General features: G+C 42.6%; 1 protein-coding gene across 3 annotated transcripts in view; it reads right to left on the reverse strand.

Annotated features, from left to right (window-relative positions):
• ARHGAP26 (Rho GTPase activating protein 26) overlaps positions 1-21,096 on the reverse strand; it is a 1,013,198-nt gene that overhangs the window by 348,540 nt on the left and 643,562 nt on the right. For all 3 annotated transcript variants that reach the window (XM_063928129.1, XM_063928130.1, XM_063928128.1), the window contains exon 18: positions 20,837-20,996. In XM_063928129.1, coding sequence (XP_063784199.1) covers positions 20,837-20,996 — 160 coding nt within the window. The remainder of the gene's footprint in view (positions 1-20,836; positions 20,997-21,096) is intronic.

The raw sequence follows: 21,096 nt of genomic DNA on the forward strand, positions 1-21,096 counted from the left end.
TGTCAAACTTTGTAAAAATCTTCTTTGCCTCTACAAACTTATCTGTTACTAAACTCTGTGATTTGTCTTCAAGTTTCCTCTTCACCTCTTAAGTTCACCGACAGGATTACAGTTCAAACGTCACATGCCTACTCGGTCTTTTCAGAGTTCTGCCCAAACCCAGTATATCTCACCAGCATAGGGACACCAGTATCAGTGTGCCTGGTCATGCACAAAGGGTGGAGAATGGGAATACTGGTGAAGGGAGACTGTGCATAGATACCGATATACATGATGGTGTGACAGCCTGATGGTGAACGCAAACCTGACAATTTTTTATTATTATTTCCCCTCTCTTTTCACTTTCCACAGATGGTTTACTTCACACAACTGATAATACACAATAGTTAAACACATTGAAATGCAAGATTTATGTTCCCTACAGAAAGGTCGCTGACCCGGAGAGAACTCGTGACAAAGAGCAGAGTGTAGAGAACATCGTATCACTGGAGTGTCTGTTCCGGGAAAGCTGAGAGGCGGGACTGTTGAGACGGCACCTGAGCGCAGAGAACAACAAGACCAGAGGCGGTTGTCGCACAAGTTTTTTTTTATTTCCTCCATCCCCCACCACCCTCCAATTACTGAAAACCGGGAAATTGGGAAGTGACGTGGAATAACCAGACAATGGCCTTTTCGCACAGAGCTGATAGGATACTCATAGACTCTGAACTTGTACGCCAAATAGCCAACAGTGGAAGGTATTTCCGGTATAGGTATACTCAAGGAAGCAAGACCATGTGGGTTGGAGAAGTATCACCAGGGTACTGTGCTCATATCATCCAGCCTAATACTTGTACTGAGCAGATGGGAGAACTAGGGATTGGGTTTTTCACTTGGAAAGTTTGTAATATGGTAATGCCATATTCTGTCCCCTATGTTCTCCTCGATGATGCCTATTTCATATGTGGGAGGAAGGCGTACAAGTGGCTTGCCCCGAGCTCAGAGGGATTGTGTTACATTGGAAGAGTGTTGCCAGAGGTCATGACCATAACCCATGATAAGATGAAAGATGTTCACCGCACTGCTCAGGCTCCTTATACTCATACTCACTATGAACACATCGTCAAGAGACACCTCATAGAGAGGACAGAGCACGTAGCCTCTGATTTGATCCACAAATCCACCGGGATTCAATTCCTTCTCGCATTAGACATCACCCGTACTGCCAGAGGAATTATAAATTATAGGTATATCCATGCGCTAGCGAACTTGATAGATAATATCACTGAGATGTATGACGACACCTTCAGGTATACGGGAAGGGAGTTACAAGCTTACAAGACGCAACTGATCCAGCACAGGATGGTCCTTAATTATATCACAGCCGTGACGGGTGGGTAGTGTGTCACTTTGGCAACTCAGTATGGTGTGAAGTGCTGTACGTATATTACAAACAGCACTGACGACCCCACAGAGATTATCGATCAAAAGATGGATGATATATTGCAGTTGAAGTGGGAGTTCCAGAGGAGACACAACTTTACCCTGACCGCTGTGGGTAATGAGCTGACCGGCTGGGTCTCATGGTTGAACCCACGAAATTGGTTCTCAGGATTAGGAGAGTGGACTCAAAATGTTATTATGAGTGTAGGGAAGTTTAGCCTTTGTATCCTGGGAGTCGTCATAATTATTGGCTTGATATTTAGGTGTGTTCGAATTCTGATGCGGCGAAAGCACGGCACAAATTTGATGAGTCTAAGGAGTGAGGGCATTGTCATAGCAGCAGATTTTATTTACGTCCCATCCATAGAGACAGTGTTATGATAAGGATTGCAAATGAATTCCATGGCCTGTTTCTTTCACCCGTTTTTCCTTTGTATCCCCCTCTGCCCAGATACACCCATCCGGAAAAGACATCAGCCCTACCCAAGAATGTTTATGTAAATGTTATGTGAATGTATTTTAGATATGTGTCTTATCTTCATCTCTACAACCTTCAGTTAATGACACACATAGTCGACAGGTGATATCCACATATATTAGCACTCACATATGTTCCCCCTCCATGTATCATCAACTAAATGTGCACCCCATTTATTGGAACAAGAAGCCGAAAAGAGCTCGGTAGTGTTTGTCGGCCCATTTACAGACCCTTAATACGGGATGAGAAGGATTTAATGTATACTTCGCAATACCTCGAAGCTTATCTAAAACATATACGGCACAATGATACATGCCCCTCAGACATGGATTCATACATACATGCTTTTTACTATCCCACAAGGTCATACATTTCCAACCTACAACTCTCCTCCGACCATCCAATCGTTTGTAGATATTGTATTGATATTTTTCTGTTTAGTGATTAGATAGTGGCAGTTATTGGTGACTGCCAAAGGGTGGACTGTCAAAGTCGAAAAATATTGAAGAACACACAGCACGTATAAACTGCACACACACATGCCCACTGCGCGTGCACTTGTTCTGCCGCGCGTGCACATATCCGCAATTTGCGTATGGTCGCTCCTGCGCACCGGCGCGTGGTATGGGTATTTACGGCAGAGTTTGTGTACGCATGGAGGGCCATCAGAACACATTACATATTTAATCCAAATAGTGCACAATGTACACATAGTCTCCTTGCACCACATCAGAAAGTTATAGCTGTTTAAATGGTTGCAGAACAAAAGGGATTCACCTTTACAGGATAAGAGGGGACAGACTAAGGTTATAAGGTGGTATTTGGTATCCAGCTGTAGGGTATTTTAAGAGTAACATTCCGATGTTGGTCTGCGGAAGATCGCATGGTCCTGCGGATAGTTATGTGCAGAAGCAGAATATAGATATAAACTGTATTTACTGTATATTATGTATGCGGCGGGAATCCAGAGGAGACCACCCACAAGAGCAGTTGAGAAAGACATCGCCTACCTTTTCAAATCAACCTATGACCTCTCCTGTACTGTAAAAGTGCATTCCTGTGTCCAATGGACAAAGGGATTACAGTATCCATTGTATTGCTTTTGGAAGACTTGTATAAATAAATCCTGCTGCAGCCCGGCCTGACACAAGACTCACAACGTTATCTATTTGATGACGGAGGACCGGACCGGGAAGAGCACGCGAATATACTCACGTATGTACATTGACTGTAGCCATTATTCTGTTATATATATATATTGTCTTGGATTGTAGTGTATAATTTGTATTGTAAACCCCCTTTCAGAAATAATCCACTGTGGTGTTGGAACCCAGCGGTTAATCACAATTGGTGTCGTGTGCTCACTGCCCTGCTAAGGTTTAAAGTGTACTATTATTGATTAGCATTGCTGTAGAAGGTTTAAAGTCTATCTCTGGGTGTGTATGCGCTGCGAGTACTTTGTACCGTCAGCGCAGCGTGTGTACGCAAAGTCCGTACACTACGGAACCCTTTTACGCTAATAGCGTAAAAGGTGCGTAGTGTGAATTAAGTATAGCGGCCACAGCGGCTAAAGGTTTAAAGTGTATTTAAGATGTTTTTAAGGTATAGCTTTCATTCCTGTAAAGATAATCAGCTTTATCATCTGTAATATGTATAGGTGAGGCTATTTGTTCTGTGAAGAAACCATACACTCACACCATTCAGTGGGAAGATGCTGCTGCAGCATACTTGAATCCAATAGTTTTTATCTGCAAGGTTATCTGGATTTAAATGTAATCTTGGATAGGAGAGTTGGGATCTTTCCACAATGTTGAGCTAATGCTGTCTTGGCTGATATAAGCGGACATGTGTTGCATGCGGGAAGCTTTGAAGATTGTGATTAGGGTGGCCAATCCCGGGATCGGCGGGATCCCGGCCTAAAATTGGCCAGGATTCAATCCCAGGATTGAAGCTTCCAATCCAGGGTTTTCGGTTTTGGCCAGCAATTTAGTTTTTAGTTTCTTATATGCTGTAGCGTTGAGCGTCCTCCTAAAGCTGCCCGACTCCCTCTGCTCACATCCCCCGGCTCCGGCTGGACACACTGGGCAGCGTGACGAAGTCAAAGGTCACACTGCGCAGCAGCCTGCCCAGGTGGACCTCACCACCGCACTGCCTGCCCAGCCACCAGACCTCACCATCGCCAGATCTCATAGGAAGTGTCACACCCTCCCGTCCAGATTATTGTAAGGTATCTGGGCTGGGGGGGGAAACGACACATTGAAATGCAGCCAATCCCGGGTATCACGGGATTGGTTTGATCATTTTTCAATCCAGATTCCCGGGATTGAAGAAATGGCCCGGGATTGGCCACCCTAATCGTGATGCAGTAGTGGTTCTTCTTGGGTATGTAGTAAAGTAGATTCAGTTGCTCGGCAAAGTAACTCACAGACCAACTTCTATGTGTCAAATAATGTTGCTGAATTGCCTTAACTACTATTTCCTTGCAGCGAATACTTTTACACATTTAAGATGCTGACATAGATCCATTTCACATATGTTTTCTATGGCTAATTTCTATTCTTCAATGAAGCTAATGTATCATTTGGTTGTGGCTTCTTTCTGGGATGCGAGTTTAGCGATGATTGGCGTGGGTGACACTAAAATGGAATTTCTTATATTTGGGATCGCAACCAATGATGAACATGTAAGACAGTATGTTATTCAATTCTTGCAAGGGTTTAGGGTATTTATCTTTAAATTTGGAAAAAGAGAGCAAAGTATTGTTTTCAAATAAAAGTTTACAGTATTTTTAATTAATCCTTGGCTGTGCCAGTACTTAAAAGTGGATTCATAGATATGTCTAGCGAGAACTGAGAGGTGGAAGGAAGAGCAAATTCATGTGTAAGGTTTACAACTAGCACAGCTAGAAAGCTTTTACATTTTTTTTTCTCTTTCTTGTTTTAATTATCCAAATAAAACCTTATAAAATGGGAGAGAATTAGGCATTGGTTTTTCCCTCATCTCTACCCAAGGCTTCTGTGGACAAGATGGAATTCAGTCATTTAAATAGTCAGAAACATTCGACTTGATAGTTTTCTAGCTTAGAGGCTACAAGTCCCCTTTTGGTGTAAATCTATACGTCTGTGCTCTTGCCGGTCTAGATCCTCTATCCTTCCAGAATGAAGAAGCTGAGCAGAGATTTGAATGAAGGATATACAAAATAGTTTTTGGCAACATTACATGTACAGCTGCAACTTTAATAGCTTTTCTCCTGATCTTTCAGCCAGCGGTTCAGATGGGGAAGACAAGTAGGAGTGACGCTTAGGAGCAGCACAGTCTTGTTTTGTTCATTATAGCAAAATCAGCAGACAAAAACAGTTACTGAAAACATCTGTAGATGAACCTTTGCATAATGGCTGGAATACTGGAATGAAATAACCTTTCAATCCAAATTTAGTTACGACTTTAGTGAGACATCCATAGTGTAGTTGGTGTTAAGTGCCTTTACGTCGATGCCGTCTTATGGCAACCCTATGGATAGCTGTCCTGAACAGATTTTGATCTTCAGTGAAGTGGCTCAGTGTTGCTTGTGTGGTGTCCGTAGTTGTTGTGATTGTATTCAGCCATCTCACGCATGGTCTTCCCCTTTTTCTTTGGCCTTCAACTTTTTCAAGCATAATGTCTTTCTATAGGGATTTCTGGACTGCTTGCTGCATTAGTGTTGATTAGTGATCCCAGCTAAAACTATCAACTATTTAAATGTCTTCTCCATTTAGGTGAAAATAACTAAAGATACCATCGTTGTCTTCTTCATATTAAGGTACAACCCATTTTCAGACTACATTCTTTGATCTTAATTAGTAGCTGTTTTAGATCTTCATTTTCCACTAGTAATGTGGTATCATCAGCATAAGGTAGGTTATCGATAAGTCTTCCACCAATTTTTACACCCAACTTTTCTTCATATAGTCCCGAATCTCTGATGATTTGTTCTGCATACAGGCTGAAGAAATATGGTGAAAGTATGCAGAACTTTGCTTATTTTAAGCCAATCTGTTTCTCCTTGACCTATTCAAAGTAAAGCTTCTTGATCTATGTAGAGATTCTGTGGGCTATTCAATTGTTTGAAAAGTCAGTTGGGTGTCTTTTTTTCCCTATCTATTAGACAGGAAAAAACAGACACCCAACTGACTTTTCAAACAATTGAATACCCCCTCTGTATGAGATAATCAGATGTTCTGATATGCCAATATTTCTTAATGTTTTCCAGAGAGTCAAAGGCTTTACTGTAGTCAATGAAACACATGAACTGTAGATTCCTTTTTGATATTCCTCTGTCTTTTCAAGGATCCACCTTACATCTGCTATGATGCGTCTTGTGCCTCTTCATAGTGCAGCCCATCAAAATAAAAAATAAAAAGCTTTGACAAATAGGGTATGGTTTGCATCCAGTTTATGGGCTGCTACAATATTGATGTCTCTTGTGTTATAGGGACTTGTCAACCCAACACAAAGCCTAACAGCCCCAGAGCCACAAAATTAAGTATGAATAGATTATATTTATTTTGACATCTGAATTAAGTCCTGCAATAAGTTTAAGAATGGTAAAAATATTCTAACACTTCTTTGGGAAAGTTATTTACTTTAGTATTTTAGTTTAATGATCTTGATTGAAAATTATATAACAAATTATTAGTATATCCAGGAGACATTTGTAATGATTTCAACCATAGGGTATAGAGAGATTCTCCCATTTTGAGGGATATAGAGGGTACATAAGCTCTACTGTATATCTCCTAAGCAGAATGTACAGTGCCTGCTGAAGGTTGGATAGATGGAATATTGATTAAGTAATATTTCATAATATGCTAAAAGCCATTTTGTAGTTTCTAACACATTTTAAATCTTCATTACTGCCTCAAATTTTCATTACATTTTTGTTAATTTGCCCCATAAAATTGTGAGCGACAGTCTACTTACTCTATTTCCTATTGTGTAATATTTCTGATTAAGTTGAGCGACAACTATTTGTGATTGTGCTAGATAATGACTGGAGTTTGTTTCCTTGTTTCTAAAAGCAGATCAGCGTTTGTGGATCCTTTTCTGTGTTTCCAGAGCAATTATTTGGGTCTCTAGTTGTAGTTGAACCTGCTGCGCATTTTTATTTGATTTTTTTCTTAACATTCTAAAAATGATTTTTGCCAAAGTCAAGACATCTTCAATACCTACAATGTGCTCAAACTACTGTACTTCTGGATAGCCATGCTTCTGTTTCAGGATTAGGACAGTAGCCAAAACACATTGCCAAGACAATCTGGATAATGGAGGCAAACACGCCGACTACAGCAAATTGATACATTGAAACCTTCAAGGAGAATGAGTCCTAGGAGACTTTGAATTGAATGCATAGTTTATTAGTGTTATTGATAACGCTATCAAAATTTTGGAAGGCTTAGGTTTAAATTTCATTAACAATAGCTAACAATTTAACTTTGCTGATTGCACTATGCAAGGTTTTGCCTACACATGGATCCAATGCAAACTTTAATTGTATTCTGCATCTCAGCTGATGTATGCAGGATCGCACATTGATCTTATGATGCCCCTAAATGAACTTTGAGCCAAGCTTGCATTGATCACTTTGAGATTTATTGGTCTTAAAACACAAGTTCAAGTTCCACTTAATCAATAATGAACTTTTAAGCTGATGCAACTGTATCCTCCAAGCTTTCCGTCAGCAAACCCTTGAAAACATCTATGTTCCTTAGCAACTTTCATGAATTAGCTTGCCATCTTAACAATGCTCTTGGCCTAAGTACATGTTGGATATTTTTATTTTTTTCTATTAAATGATTTTGTCCTTGCAGTTTCTACTAATGCAATATAATGTATTGGCCCACGTCTCCTCCAGAAGCAGCAGTGAAAAGGGTTGTGGATCAATGGTTTGGCAATGTTATGGTCAACAGTCATTAGGTCAGATAAAGGTTGACATGACAATGGTCAATGCACAAATGGTCGACCCATGTTTCTTTTATATGTCTTGTATATTTCATGTTATGTGACCACCGTCGGTACAAATGTGTACCCTTGCAGGCTCGCTTTGCACCCCACAGGTTACTGTTCCCAATAGATGTCCACGTGCATAGTAAATCAAGAAAATATTGAGAAAACGTGGAAAACCCCAAAACCATATCCCCCATTGTCATGTCGACCTTTGGAACCTGTCGACCTTTAGTACAAGTCTACATTAAGCAATGTCGACCTTTCATCGGTTGACCTTTTGTACATGTTGACCTAATACATGTCAACCATATGGTGTTGAGCTATTGCCTGTCGACCAATACGCTGTGGATCTATTATTCTGCATACTGTGAAAGGAGTCTCAGCTAAAATAAATGGTGAAGGAGCATTTTGGTTGCCAGCTTCTTATTGTGTAAGTATCTTTACAATGACTAATTCATATTTTGTGTATCTGCCTTCTGCTGTCTCTCCACCTTACAACCCTTCCACACCACAGGCAGTCATACAGAAGTGCCAGTCACCAGTGACCGTTGCTGCTAACACAGGCCACACGCACTTTCCCCATCAGCTCGTTGATGTATGAACTTTGCCCCATACTGGTATTGATAGCCCTTACCACATGAGCGGACACTGTAATTCATGTCATTGAATGGAACTTGTTAGTGACATGATCCTTTTATTGTGTAATAAAGACCTTATTCAAGTTTATTAACAAACCACAAAAGCACACTAATGGGCAAAACCATGTGCAGTGCAGGTGGGGCAGATATAACATGTGCAGAGAAAGTTAGATTTGGGTGGGGTTTGTTCAAACTGAAATCTAAATTGCACTGTAAAAATAAAGTAGCCAGTATTTACCCTGCACAGAAACAATACAAGGCAATGCACCAACACTGGATGTAGGTAGGCTAAAAGGAAACTTGAGGAAAAATAACTCCACAAAAAGGACAGTGAACAAGTGGAATATCTTCCTATCAGAGTAGGTATTGGCTAATATAGTTTAAATATGCTTGGGATTAAGGATATCCTTACAAAGAACTAAGGATCAAACAGATCAAGGTTATTATAAGGTTAAAAAAGGGGCACACTAAATAGGCCAAGTGGTTCTTATTTGATGACAAATCCTATGTTTCGACATCTCTATTAGAATTCCTGCAGTGCAGGCTGATGGTATCATTTGCCCTTTTTCAAAGAGCGTGCCCCTGAGTTTATTGAAGCCAGGAGGCAGGGGTTAAAGTGAGCCGGAACTGTGTTCCGTCAGTTCCACTTGGAGACGGAACGCGGTTCCGGCTCACCTAACCCGATGTGTGGCCGGCGCCGAAGGGAAATGCCGGGCACCCGCTGGGATTGTGTTACCAACGGGCGCCCGGCTCTCTCTCCACAGCGGCAGCCGGAGGCAGGAGCTCAGTACTAAGCTCCGGCTTCCGGCGCTGTCAGTGTGCGCTATGGAAGAGATGTCATGACGTCTCTCCAATAGTGCCGAGGAGCGGACACCCAGAGGACTGCATTGGTCGGACACGGGAGCGGGGCTCGGTGAGTACTGTGATTTTTGTTTGTTTTTTTTCCTTTGTGTAGCGGTACATTTACTGGAGGCCGTTACTACTGGGGGGCATCTACTGGGGGCAAACTACTGAGGGGCATCTACTGGGGGCATTACTGCTGGGGGGCAAACTACTGGGGGACATTACTACTGGGGGGCATCTACTGGGGAGCATTATTACTGGGGGCCAACTACAAAAGGGCAAGCTAATGGGGGCAAATTACAATGGGGCAAAGTACTGGGGGCAAGCTACAAGGGGGCAAACTACTGGGTGCAAACTACAAGGGGGAAAGCTACAGGAGGGCATTACTACAGAGGCATTACTACTGGGGGCGTAGCTACAGGGGCATTACTACTTGGGGGCCTAAACTACTGGGGGCACAACTACTTGGGGGCACAACTACTTGGGGCTAAAATATAAGGGGGCTAAACTCCAGGGGGGCAAACTACAGGGGCGCATTACTACTGGGGGCATTACTACTGGGGGCTAAACTACAAGGGGCAAACTATGGGGCTAAACTACTGGGGGCATTACCACTGGGAGGCTAAACTACATGGGGCAAACTACATGAGGGCTAAATTACTAGGGGCATTACCACTGGGAGGCTAAACTAAAAGGGGGGGGGTAAACTACTGGGGTCATAACTGCTGGGGCATAACTACTGGGGATAAACTACAGGGGGCTAAATGACTGGGGGAATTACTACAGGCAACATTACTACTGGGGGCAATACTACACAGGGGCATTACGATTAAGGGCATTACTACTGGGGGCACTACTAATGAGGGCATTGTAAAGGGGGCACTTCATAAGGGGCATCACTCCTGGGGACATAAGGGGCACTAATACTGCGGGCATTGCATAAGGGGCACCACTACTATGGGCTCTATATAAGGGGCACTACCACTGTGGGCACTACCAGTACAGTGGACATTGCATAAGGAGCACTACTACTGTGGGTATTGTATAAGGGGCGCTACTGCTGTGGCATTATGTGTATTATGGGGTGCTACTACTGTGGGCATTATTACTATTGTGTTACCACGCCCCTTTCTTTTGAAGACCACGCCCTTTTTGCGGAGTACGCAATACCTTTATTACATGGGCGCCATGGGGAGAGGGGGGGGGGCGAGTTCCACCACCTCTCTACAACCACTTTAAGCACTGCCAGGAAGCATGATATAACTCCTCCATTTCTGTACAGAATGATTTCTGCAGTTCACAGGGGTTCTTCGTGATCACACATGATCTTCTCAGGAGGTCACATCATTTAAAAGTAAGGACTCCCTCTTTCAAAACGAGGGTAACGTAGAGTCCACGGGCATTAGAATGTTATTAAGTTTCACTGATTCCCGAGTACCAGATCATCAAAATTAAGGGACGACTTTCATATAAGTGCCCCCTCCTCATTTAACCACAGCAGTGCTGAGGATGGGTCCCGCTTGACCTCAACAGTAAAGAGGGTCATAGAAGACATATATAAAGTTTACAGTGGGGCAGACATGTGGTGTGGTGTATACTCTATGTGAGTTTGTGTGTATTTCCACAGAAAAGAGTTTGTAAAAAAAGATTTAAAAGAAATATTTTTGTTGAGATTTCATATAAGTAAAAAGAAAAATACATGTGTGGTGTTTAAATACTCTCCATGCTAAACCATATTTGATGGGTTACATTGAAATGAAGAGCAAGTGTGCATGTTTTAGGGATAATTTCAGTGTGGCCAGGTTTGCTTAAGGCTGTGGCCATCCTGATGGCACATTTCAACTCTCATTGAGAGCTTTGGTACAGCAACACTGAAGATTTTCAACTCTGTCCTGCAAAGGAAAAATAAGATTTTAAACCTACCGGTAAATCTTTTTCTTCTAGTCCGTAGAGGATGCTGGGGACTCCGTAAGGACCATGGGGTATAGACGGGCTCCACAGGAGACATGGACACTTTAAGACCTTTAATGGGCGTGAACTGGCTCCTCCCTCTATGCCCCTCCTCCAGACTCCAGTTATAGGAACTGTGCCCAGAGGAGACGGACATTTCGAGGAAAAGGATTTTGTTAATCAAGGGTGAGCCACATACCAGCTCACACCACAAACACACCGTACAACATGGTATATAAGTAAACCAGAAACAAAATATGAACAACAACAGAAAACAGCAACAGCCTGATTTCAACAGTAACACAACCTGTGTGTAATCTTATCAATAACTATATACAATTATTGCAGATTTCAGTCCGCACTGGGACGGGCGCCCAGCATCCTCTACGGACTAGGAGAAAAAGATTTACCGGTAGGTTTAAAATCGTATTTTCTCTTACGTCCTAGAGGATGCTGGGGACTCCGTAAGGACCATGGTGTTTATACCAAAGCTCCAGACCGGGCGGGAGAGTACGGATGACTCTGCAGCACCGATTGAGCAAACATGAGGTCCTCATCAGCCAGGGTATCAAACTTACAGAATTTTGCAAAAGTGTTTGAACCCGACCAAGTAGCCGGTCGGCAAAGCTGTAACGTCGAGACACCACAGGCAGCCGCCCAAGAAGAACTCACCTTCCTAGTGGAATGGGCCTTTACCAATTTTGGTAACTGCAAGCCAGACGTAGAATGAGCCTACTGAATCATGGTACAGATCCAGCGTGCAATAGTCTGCTTGGAAGCAGGCGCGCCAATCTTGTTGGCCGCATACAGGACAAACTGTGCCTCTGTTTTCCTAATACGAGCCATTCTGGCTACATAGATTTTTAAAGCCCTGACCACATCAAGGGACTTGGAATCCTCCAAGACATCCGTAGCCACCGGCCCCACAATAGGTTGGTTCATGTGAAACGACGAAACCACCTTGGGTAGAAATTGAGGACGAGTTCTCAATTCCGCTCTATCTACATGGAAAATCAGATAGGGGCTCTTGTGAGACAAAGGCGCCAATTCTGACACCCGCCTTGCCGAAAGCCAAGACCAATAACATGACCACTTTCCAAGTGAGAAATTTCAAGTCAACAGTTTGAAGAGGTTCAAACCAATGTGATTTAAGGAACTGTAACACCACGTTAAGGTCCCACGGTGCCACTGGGGGCACAAAAGGAGGTTGGATGTGTAGTACTCCCTTCACAAAAGTCTGCACTTCTGGAAGAGAAGCCAATTCCTTCTGAAAGAATATTCATAAGGCCAAAATCTGCACCTTAATGGAGCCTAACTTCAAGCCCATATCCACTCCTGGCTGTAGAAAATGGAGAAAATGACCCAGCTGGAAATCCTCCGTAGGAGCATTCTTGGTACTGAAGCGTTTTCTTTTGCTGTGGGGGAACAAAAGGCAAAAAAGAAGACATACCCGCGGTAGCTGTGGAAACCAGGTCCGCGAGGCCATCCCCAAACAAAACTTCACCTTTGTAAGGCAGAGCCTCCATAAGTCTCCTGGAGTCAGCATCACCAGTCCATTGACGGGTCCACAGCTACCTCCTAGCTGAAATTGCCATTGCATTGGCCCTTGATCCCAAGAGGCCAATATCCCTCGCAGCCTCCCTTAGGTATAACACTGCGTCTTTTATGTGACCCAAAGTTAACAGAACAGTATCCCTGTCGAGGGTGTCCATGTCAGATGACAAGTTATCTGCCCAAGCTGCAATAGCGCTACTCACCCATGCCGACGCAACTGCCGGTCGGAGGAGGGCTCCCGTAGTCGCATAAATTGATTTTAAAGTGGTTTCCTGCTTGCGGTCCGCAGGATCCTTTAGTGTCGCCGTGTCCGGGGACAGTAGGGCCACTTTACTGGATAACCAGGTCAAGGCTTTATCCACTGAGGGAGAGGATTCCCACCGTAACCTGTCCTGTGAGGGGAAAGGATACGCCATAATAATTCTCTTGGGAACCTGCAGCCTCTTGTCTGGAGTTTCCCAAACCTTTTCAAATAGAGCTTTCAGTTCATGAGATGGGGGAAACGTTACCTCACGTTTCTTCTCTTTAAACATACAGACCCTTGTGTCAGGGACAGAAGGGTCCTCTGTGATATGTAATAATACATCCCTTATTGCTACAATCATGTACTGAATACTCTTGGCCACCCGTGGGTGTAATCTCGCCTCATCATAGTCGACACTGGAGTCGGAATCCGTGTCGGTATCAGTGTCTGCTATCTGGGTAAAAGGACGTTTCTGAGACCCCGATGGGTTCTGAGACACAGCAATATCCATGGATTGACTCCATGCTTGGTTCTGAGACTCAGCTTTGTCCAATCTTTTATGCAATAAAGCCACACTTGCATTCCAAGTCTACCCAATCAGCAGTCGGCGGTGCCGATGCAGTCACTATCACATTTTGCTCCTCTTCCTCCCTCGAATAGCCTTCCGCCTCAGACATGTCGACACACACGTACCGACACCCACACACACACTGAATTATAGGGGACAGACCTACAAGGAGGTTCTTTGGAGAGACAGAGAGGAAGTTTGCCAGCTCACACCCAACGCCGCCAGAGTCTGAAATATAACAATACCCCAGACCTGTATAGCGCGTTTTATATATAATATATATATATATATATATTGTGTACAAAAGGTGCAGATAGCGCTACAACCTGAATATTCTATAACCAGATATCCCTAAAATGGGAGATCATAAATTACGCATGAGTTAGTGCAAGACAAAATTATTTTAAAATTATTTTAAAATTAATAAAAACACTCCCAAGGTTAATGGTGTCGCAACCAGATTTCAAAATGTCCAATTCCCAAAGGAACTCAGATTTCAAAATTGTTCTAGTGGTAAATCGGTTGCGCCTTCAGTGTTTGTATGTAAATTGTTGCAAATCCTTGAGTGATAGTTAAAATGTGCGTACCAGACATACGTAGAACATTCGCCTTGTTTGAGGTATCTTTGCATCTGGATAATCCTTACTCGTACTGATTCTCCATTCCCATCCGTCCAAGCGTTGGTGTGGAGTTTGTACGTATATGCAAAAAATGTGTGTCAGAATGCTGCTCTTAAACAAAGTGACTTGGTGCTATATTTCGTGCAACTTTAACAGTAAAGTGAATATGTGCAAAGAAAAGTGCTGTACGTGCTTGTTATATATATATATAAATAAAAATATGAATAAATACGAATAAATATTTTATTTTACTATCAGTGTGCAAATTCCCTTAGGTAATGTGCTTATATACCACTTATTGAGGGTGCAACACCATATGGCTCAGTAGTCTAAAGGAGCACTTACATCTAGAGTTGAAATGATTTAATAGGATGCTGCCATCATTCCATCATCAGACTTATGGACCTTAAAAAAAGGGTTCCCATGTGGGATGGAAAAAAGCCTCTGATAGTGTAGTATTATTTAAAAAACATTTAATAATACATAAAACGACAAAAAACATACAGATGGACTCGTACAATTTTAAAAATGCATATAGGCTTATCTGTTAATTCCTCAGATAGGAGCGGAGTGCCGGTATATGCCCAACGCGTTTCGTCCCTTAGTTCATATCTGGGACTTCCTCAGGGGTCAATGGAAGTCCCAGATATGAACTAAGGGACGAAACGCGTTGGGCATATACCGGCACTCCGCTCCTATCTGAGGAATTAACAGATAAGCCTATATGCATTTTTAAAATTGTACGAGTCCATCTGTATGTTTTTTGTCGTTTTATGTATTATTAAATGTTTTTTAAATAATACTACACTATCAGAGGCTTTTTTCCATCCCACATGGGAACCCTTTTTTTAAGGTCCATAAGTCTGATGATGGAATGATGGCAGCATCCTATTAAATCATTTCAACTCTAGATGTAAGTGCTCCTTTAGACTACTGAGCCATATGGTGTTGCACCCTCAATAAGTGGTATATAAGCACATTACCTAAGGGAATTTGCACACTGATAGTAAAATAAAATATTTATTCGTATTTATTCATATTTTTATTTATATATATATATATATAACAAGCACGTACAGCACTTTTCTTTGCACATATTCACTTTACTGTTAAAGTTGCACGAAATATAGCACCAAGTCACTTTGTTTAAGAGCAGCATTCTGACACACATTTTTTGCATATACGTACAAACTCCACACCAACGCTTGGACGGATGGGAATGGAGAATCAGTACGAGTAAGGATTATCCAGATGCAAAGATACCTCAAACAAGGCGAATGTTCTACGTATGTCTGGTACGCACATTTTAACTATCACTCAAGGATTTGCAACAATTTACATACAAACACTGAAGGCGCAACCGATTTACCACTAGAACAATATATATATATATATATATCAAATCAGCACCAAATATTGTGCCCCCCCCCCTCGTTTTGCGCCGTTACTTGTAGATATCAGGGCAGGGTCCGGGAGCAGCATCTCTGCAGCCAAGCTGTGGAGAAAAAATGGCGCTGGTTAGAGCTGAGGGACGAAGCCCCGCCCCCTCGATGGCGGTCTTCGGTCCCGCTAATATTTATACTGGCGGGGGTCTTAAATACCCTGCAATGCAGTGTATATAGCTTGCCAGTCGTTTTTATGAGGTAATCTTTGCTGCCCAGGGCGCCCCCCCTGCGCCCTGCACCCTTGCAGTGCCTCGTGTGTGTGCGGGAGCAAAGGCGCGCAGCGGTCGCGCTGCGCGGTACCTTCCGAAGCTCTGATGTCTTCTGCCGCCTGTGAAGTCTTCTTTCTTCCTATACTCACTTGGCTTCTATCTTCCGGCTCTGTGACGAGGACGGCGGCGCGGCTCCGGCAACGAACAGCTAGACGACACCAGTGTTCAGACCCTCTGGAGCTAATGGTGTCCAGTAGCCTAAAAAGCAGAGCCCATCAAGTCCAGGAAAGTGGGTCTACTTCTCTCCCCTCAGTCCCACGAAGCAGGAAGTCTGTTGCCAGCAGTGCTCCCTTAATATAAAAAAAACCTAACAAAGTCTATTTTCTAGAGAAACTCGGAAGAGCTCCCCTAGTGTGTGACCAGTCTCCTCTGGGCACAGGATCTAACTGGAGTCTGGAGGAGGGGCATAGAGGGAGGAGCCAGTTCACGCTCATTAAAGGTCTAAAAGTGCCCATGTCTCCTGCGGAGCCCGTCTATACCCCATGGTCCTTACGGAGTCCCCAACATGCTCTAGGACGTAAGAGAAATTTGTGATGTCTGTTTATGCAAATTACAGAGATAATGGTCTGCAAATTAAGTGCCCCAATAAGGTCCACTGTCTAAGTCCAAAGGAGAGTTATTTGTGGAGTTATTCGTGCTCAGGAGCTAAGGGTCTATTTTATAGATATACGCCATGCAGTTGTCGCAATTGCTACTACGAAATTATGCTAATGCCGCAGGAGGCATCTTGTGTAAATAGACGCCTCTTGCCGGCTTCTGTGCTCTGCTGCTGCATCTGCGGACGCAGCAATAGACCACCTGCATGACCATTGGTCATCTTAGTAACTCTAGATGGCCGGGATATTCATACAGCTGAAGCCAGGTAAGCTGCACCCAGGAACACTAGCTTCAGCACGCCCATAAACAGGGGTGACAAGCTCCTGTTTTCTCCAACAGTACCCGTCACCGCCCTTATGTCTATCATACGACGGCTTGGGGGCATCATCAGAGCTGTACATAAACCACCAGCTTTGTGTACAACTCTGAAACAGGCCCAATATACTGTATATTTAGAATCAGACATGAAACAATGTTGAAATACTTGTACATGCTACATACAACATCTCTCTTTCCTGCAACCTGGGAAACACTACTGCCATTCACATCCCCGCTTCACTACACACTACACACAATCTACTCTCATGCACTGATAATGGTATAATTGTCACTTGATGAAATCTGATACCACACTGCTGACTTACCAAACACAGAAAAAAACAATATAAATGAAAACATTGCCACACAAACACTATTTCCTGCAGTACAAATGTAGATTAGAATTAAACAGTCATCATGAACAGGTGTCAAAGCAAGCCACAGACAGGCCTAACAACCTCTTATAATTTTCTCACTGAAATTTGCTATAGAAGTTTTACACTGTGTTGTGGATGGGATCTTTTGCCACTCAACATGTATTTGACATACTGTAGCTTGACAATGCAGGATTTCAGGGATAAATTATCTCTCAATGGCCCTCATTCCGAGTTGTTCGCTCGGTATTTTTCATCGCATCGCAGTGAAAATCCGCTTAGTACGCATGCGCAATGTTCGCACTGCGACTGCGCCAAGTAACTTTACTATGAAGAAAGTATTTTTACTCACGGCTTTTTCTTCGCTCCGGCGATCGTAATGTGATTGACAGGAAATGGGTGTTACTGGGCGGAAACACGGCGTTTTATGGGCGTGTGGCTGAAAACGCTACCGTTTCCGGAAAAAACGCAGGAGTGGCCGGGGAAACGGTGGGAGTGCCTGGGCGAACGCTGGGTGTGCTTGTGACGTCAACCAGGAACGACAAGCACTGAAATGATCGCACAGGCAGAGTAAGTCTGGAGCTACTCTGAAACTGCTAAGTAGTTAGTAATCGCAATATTGCGAATACATCGGTCGCAATTTTAAGAAGCTAAGATTCACTCCCAGTAGGCGGCGGCTTAGCGTGTGTAACTCTGCTAAATTCGCCTTGCGACCGATCAACTCGGAATGAGGGCCAATGTGTATAGCAACACGGGAGCTCAGTACAAATCTCACTCCTGATCGAATTGCTCCCATAGAGTTCACCTACCTGTCAAATACAGTATTCAGGAATGAAAATGAAACATCAGCCCTAACGCTGTCTCTCAACTTACCAAAACGGTCACACCTGCACAAATAGCTGTTGAAGTAACAATAGAGCTATACCGTTTTTGTGGATGTCTATGCACAGACTTCTTTGTGGGTTGGCGGATTTATAAAGTATTACAGTATTCAGCTTAGACTGAATCATGTAAGTGCTGATTGGTATCGCTGTCCGCGAGTCCGTGACCTGACAAATAGTCTGAATGCTTCTGTCTCACTAGAAACATAATGCTTGTACAGGTTTGTTATGCGAATAACTATACATTCAACAAAGATTTTCAGAGGAGGGAAGTAGGGAGGGAGGGAGAGAAGGAGGGAAGGGAAGGAAGGAGGGCAGGGAAGGAAGAAGGGAAGGAAGAAGGGCAGGGCAGGAAGGAAGGCAGGCGGGCAGGAAGGAAGGAAGGAAGGAAGGCAGGCAGGAAGGGAGGGAAGTATTGTTACCTCTTGTGAACAGAAATGTTTAAATTAAAATCCAACCCAATGCAATTAGTCCAATTATCAGTCAAAATACAAACAAACAAACAAACAAACAAACAAACAAACAAACAAACATAATTTTACTTTTCTCCATCAGAAACCACTGCAATGCTTTAGGAGGTCACACAACACAGGTTGTAACTAAATCTGAATGCCTCTCTTGTTCTGTTTAATGTCACTGTTCATGAGCGCACCATAAAGAAAACAAAGAACAGTACATGGGATGATACGGAGGAAGGCAAACCACTACTGTCCATAAAACAACATTGTCACATATCACAACTCTGCCAAACACCACCAGGGAGCTATTGAAAGAATGTTGTTTGGACAGATATGATGAAAGCGGAAGCTTTGGGCAAAAATTTTAAATGTGTTAGTAGAACATGAAATATTGAAGTATAAAAAGTTTTTAAAGTTTCAAAATAAAAATTAACTTCTTTAATAGCTTCAACCAACCATAAAACACAATGGTGACGTAATATGGGTCATGGCTTCTTACAAGACTCAAATCCCAGATCGGCTTGCAGTCACCGGAACAATGCCTGGACTGATCTGTAAATTCTATACAGAAGCATCATGCTATGTACCTTGCACGACCTGAAGACCAACAGAATGTGGTCATGCAGAACGACAAGTGCCCTAAACACGCAAGTACATTTCTAGCAGACTGAATGGAGCATAAGAACTATTGTATTTTACAATGGTCAAGTCAAAGTCCTGACCTGAGCACAATTGAAACGTTGCAGTGTGACCTAATCTACAGCAGGTCTGTGAGGCCATCCACTAATATCAAGGCGTCATAGTGGCTTTGTAAGGACAAATGAGACAAAATACTAAGCCGATATGCTTCACTGACCAAGGTAAACATTAAGGTTGTTGCTGCTGAAAGAAACTGCTACATTTAAAAGGATCACATTTGTTCCCCCCATCAAAATCATGAATGTTGGATTATTAGCGTTATGTGAGTGTTTGGATTTTCTATACTGATCACAGGCCATATGAAATTAAAACCTAATACAGATAAAACTAACACGTCACCCAGTCTACTTCCTCATAAGTAATTATTTTGCCTATATCGCATGTGATTTATGTGACCTGTAATGAAAGCCACTACGCATGATGGGTAAGAAGTACTGCAGGATACAAAACATCCACAGCCGGCACGCTTGTGTTGTTTTTTCCAAGGATTAGCTAGCTGCAGCCCACCCCAACACTTATTTGTATTGACAGTTTTAGAGATTAGCAGTTGTTAATTAGCTAGGGAGGAATCAATAGCCTCTAATAATGCAGGACATTGGCAATGAACATTTTTATGCAGAAGACGGAGCTCTTGTTCTAGTGCTGACAGATGCTCTGAATAATCCATGGACTCCTATTAAACATTAGGGGCAGTAAACAGTTGGTTGTCTCCACGAAACACCTGAGTCACAATGTCACTGTAAGTAAATCATCAAACCAGATTGCAGCTTAGTCACCTGTGCTTACACCGAGGTGTGGATTGAGCAAACGTTTACTTAGCTGGGACTCGTGTTTATTTTTCTGCTCTTGCGTGTCTAAATCCAAAATATCTACATTTATTTACCCAGTACATTCTGCTGGGAAGGCCATGTCTAAGAGGCATTAATAAAGGCAGAATGATGGCAAAACGGTGCTGGCAGTATCATCAATTAGGCTGGATTACAGTACTTGCTAATTTAGCCATGAAGTGCTCCTTAGGTCAGCTCCTGTGGTACAAAAGATGGCCACACAATACTGAAATTATCATAGTATGGACTCTAACAGGCACTGACTGTGGAACGGGTGATATTTAGTGCATGCAATACAAGAGGGAATTTATATAGAAAAAAATATGGGTTCCAAAATATCCTCTAATATATGATTAAGAGTGAGATATAATGGGTAATTCTGCAGGAACATCTTGCATTTGTGCTCACATCTAATAAACGCATATCCAACATATGAGTGGCAGAGCAGCAGCTGTAATATTGGCCTAAATGGGTGATTTACTTACCCACAGGTAATAAACAGTATAGAAGAGGGCAAATACTACATATTACATAAAGAAAGCAAACACATGCAGTACATGACAAACATTTGTTCTATTTCTTAAGAACAAGTTATATAGGAAAAATTAATTAAACTCACTCAAGGAAATATTTTAAGACCAATAATTTTGTTTCCTTAAATAGTTTTACCTTTTCGTGGTTTTCAATAATTATTTCCACCACAATGTTTTGGAATTTGATATCCATGATGGCTGCTACAGTTTCTTCTTGGGGACGCAAAAGTGTAGGCCCGAAAACTACACCCAGGTTGGCGACAGTCATCAAGTTTTGCTTATGGTTAGCAGCAACACTGAAAAAAATAAAATAAAACCCATTAGAAAATTGTAATTCTAAAACGCCACAATGCAATCTGTACCTAAAGACAAACATAAAATGAATAAATCAGCATC

This window comes from Pseudophryne corroboree, chromosome 6 (assembly GCF_028390025.1).
Source record: "Pseudophryne corroboree isolate aPseCor3 chromosome 6, aPseCor3.hap2, whole genome shotgun sequence".
Taxonomy (NCBI): Eukaryota; Metazoa; Chordata; class Amphibia; order Anura; family Myobatrachidae; genus Pseudophryne; species Pseudophryne corroboree.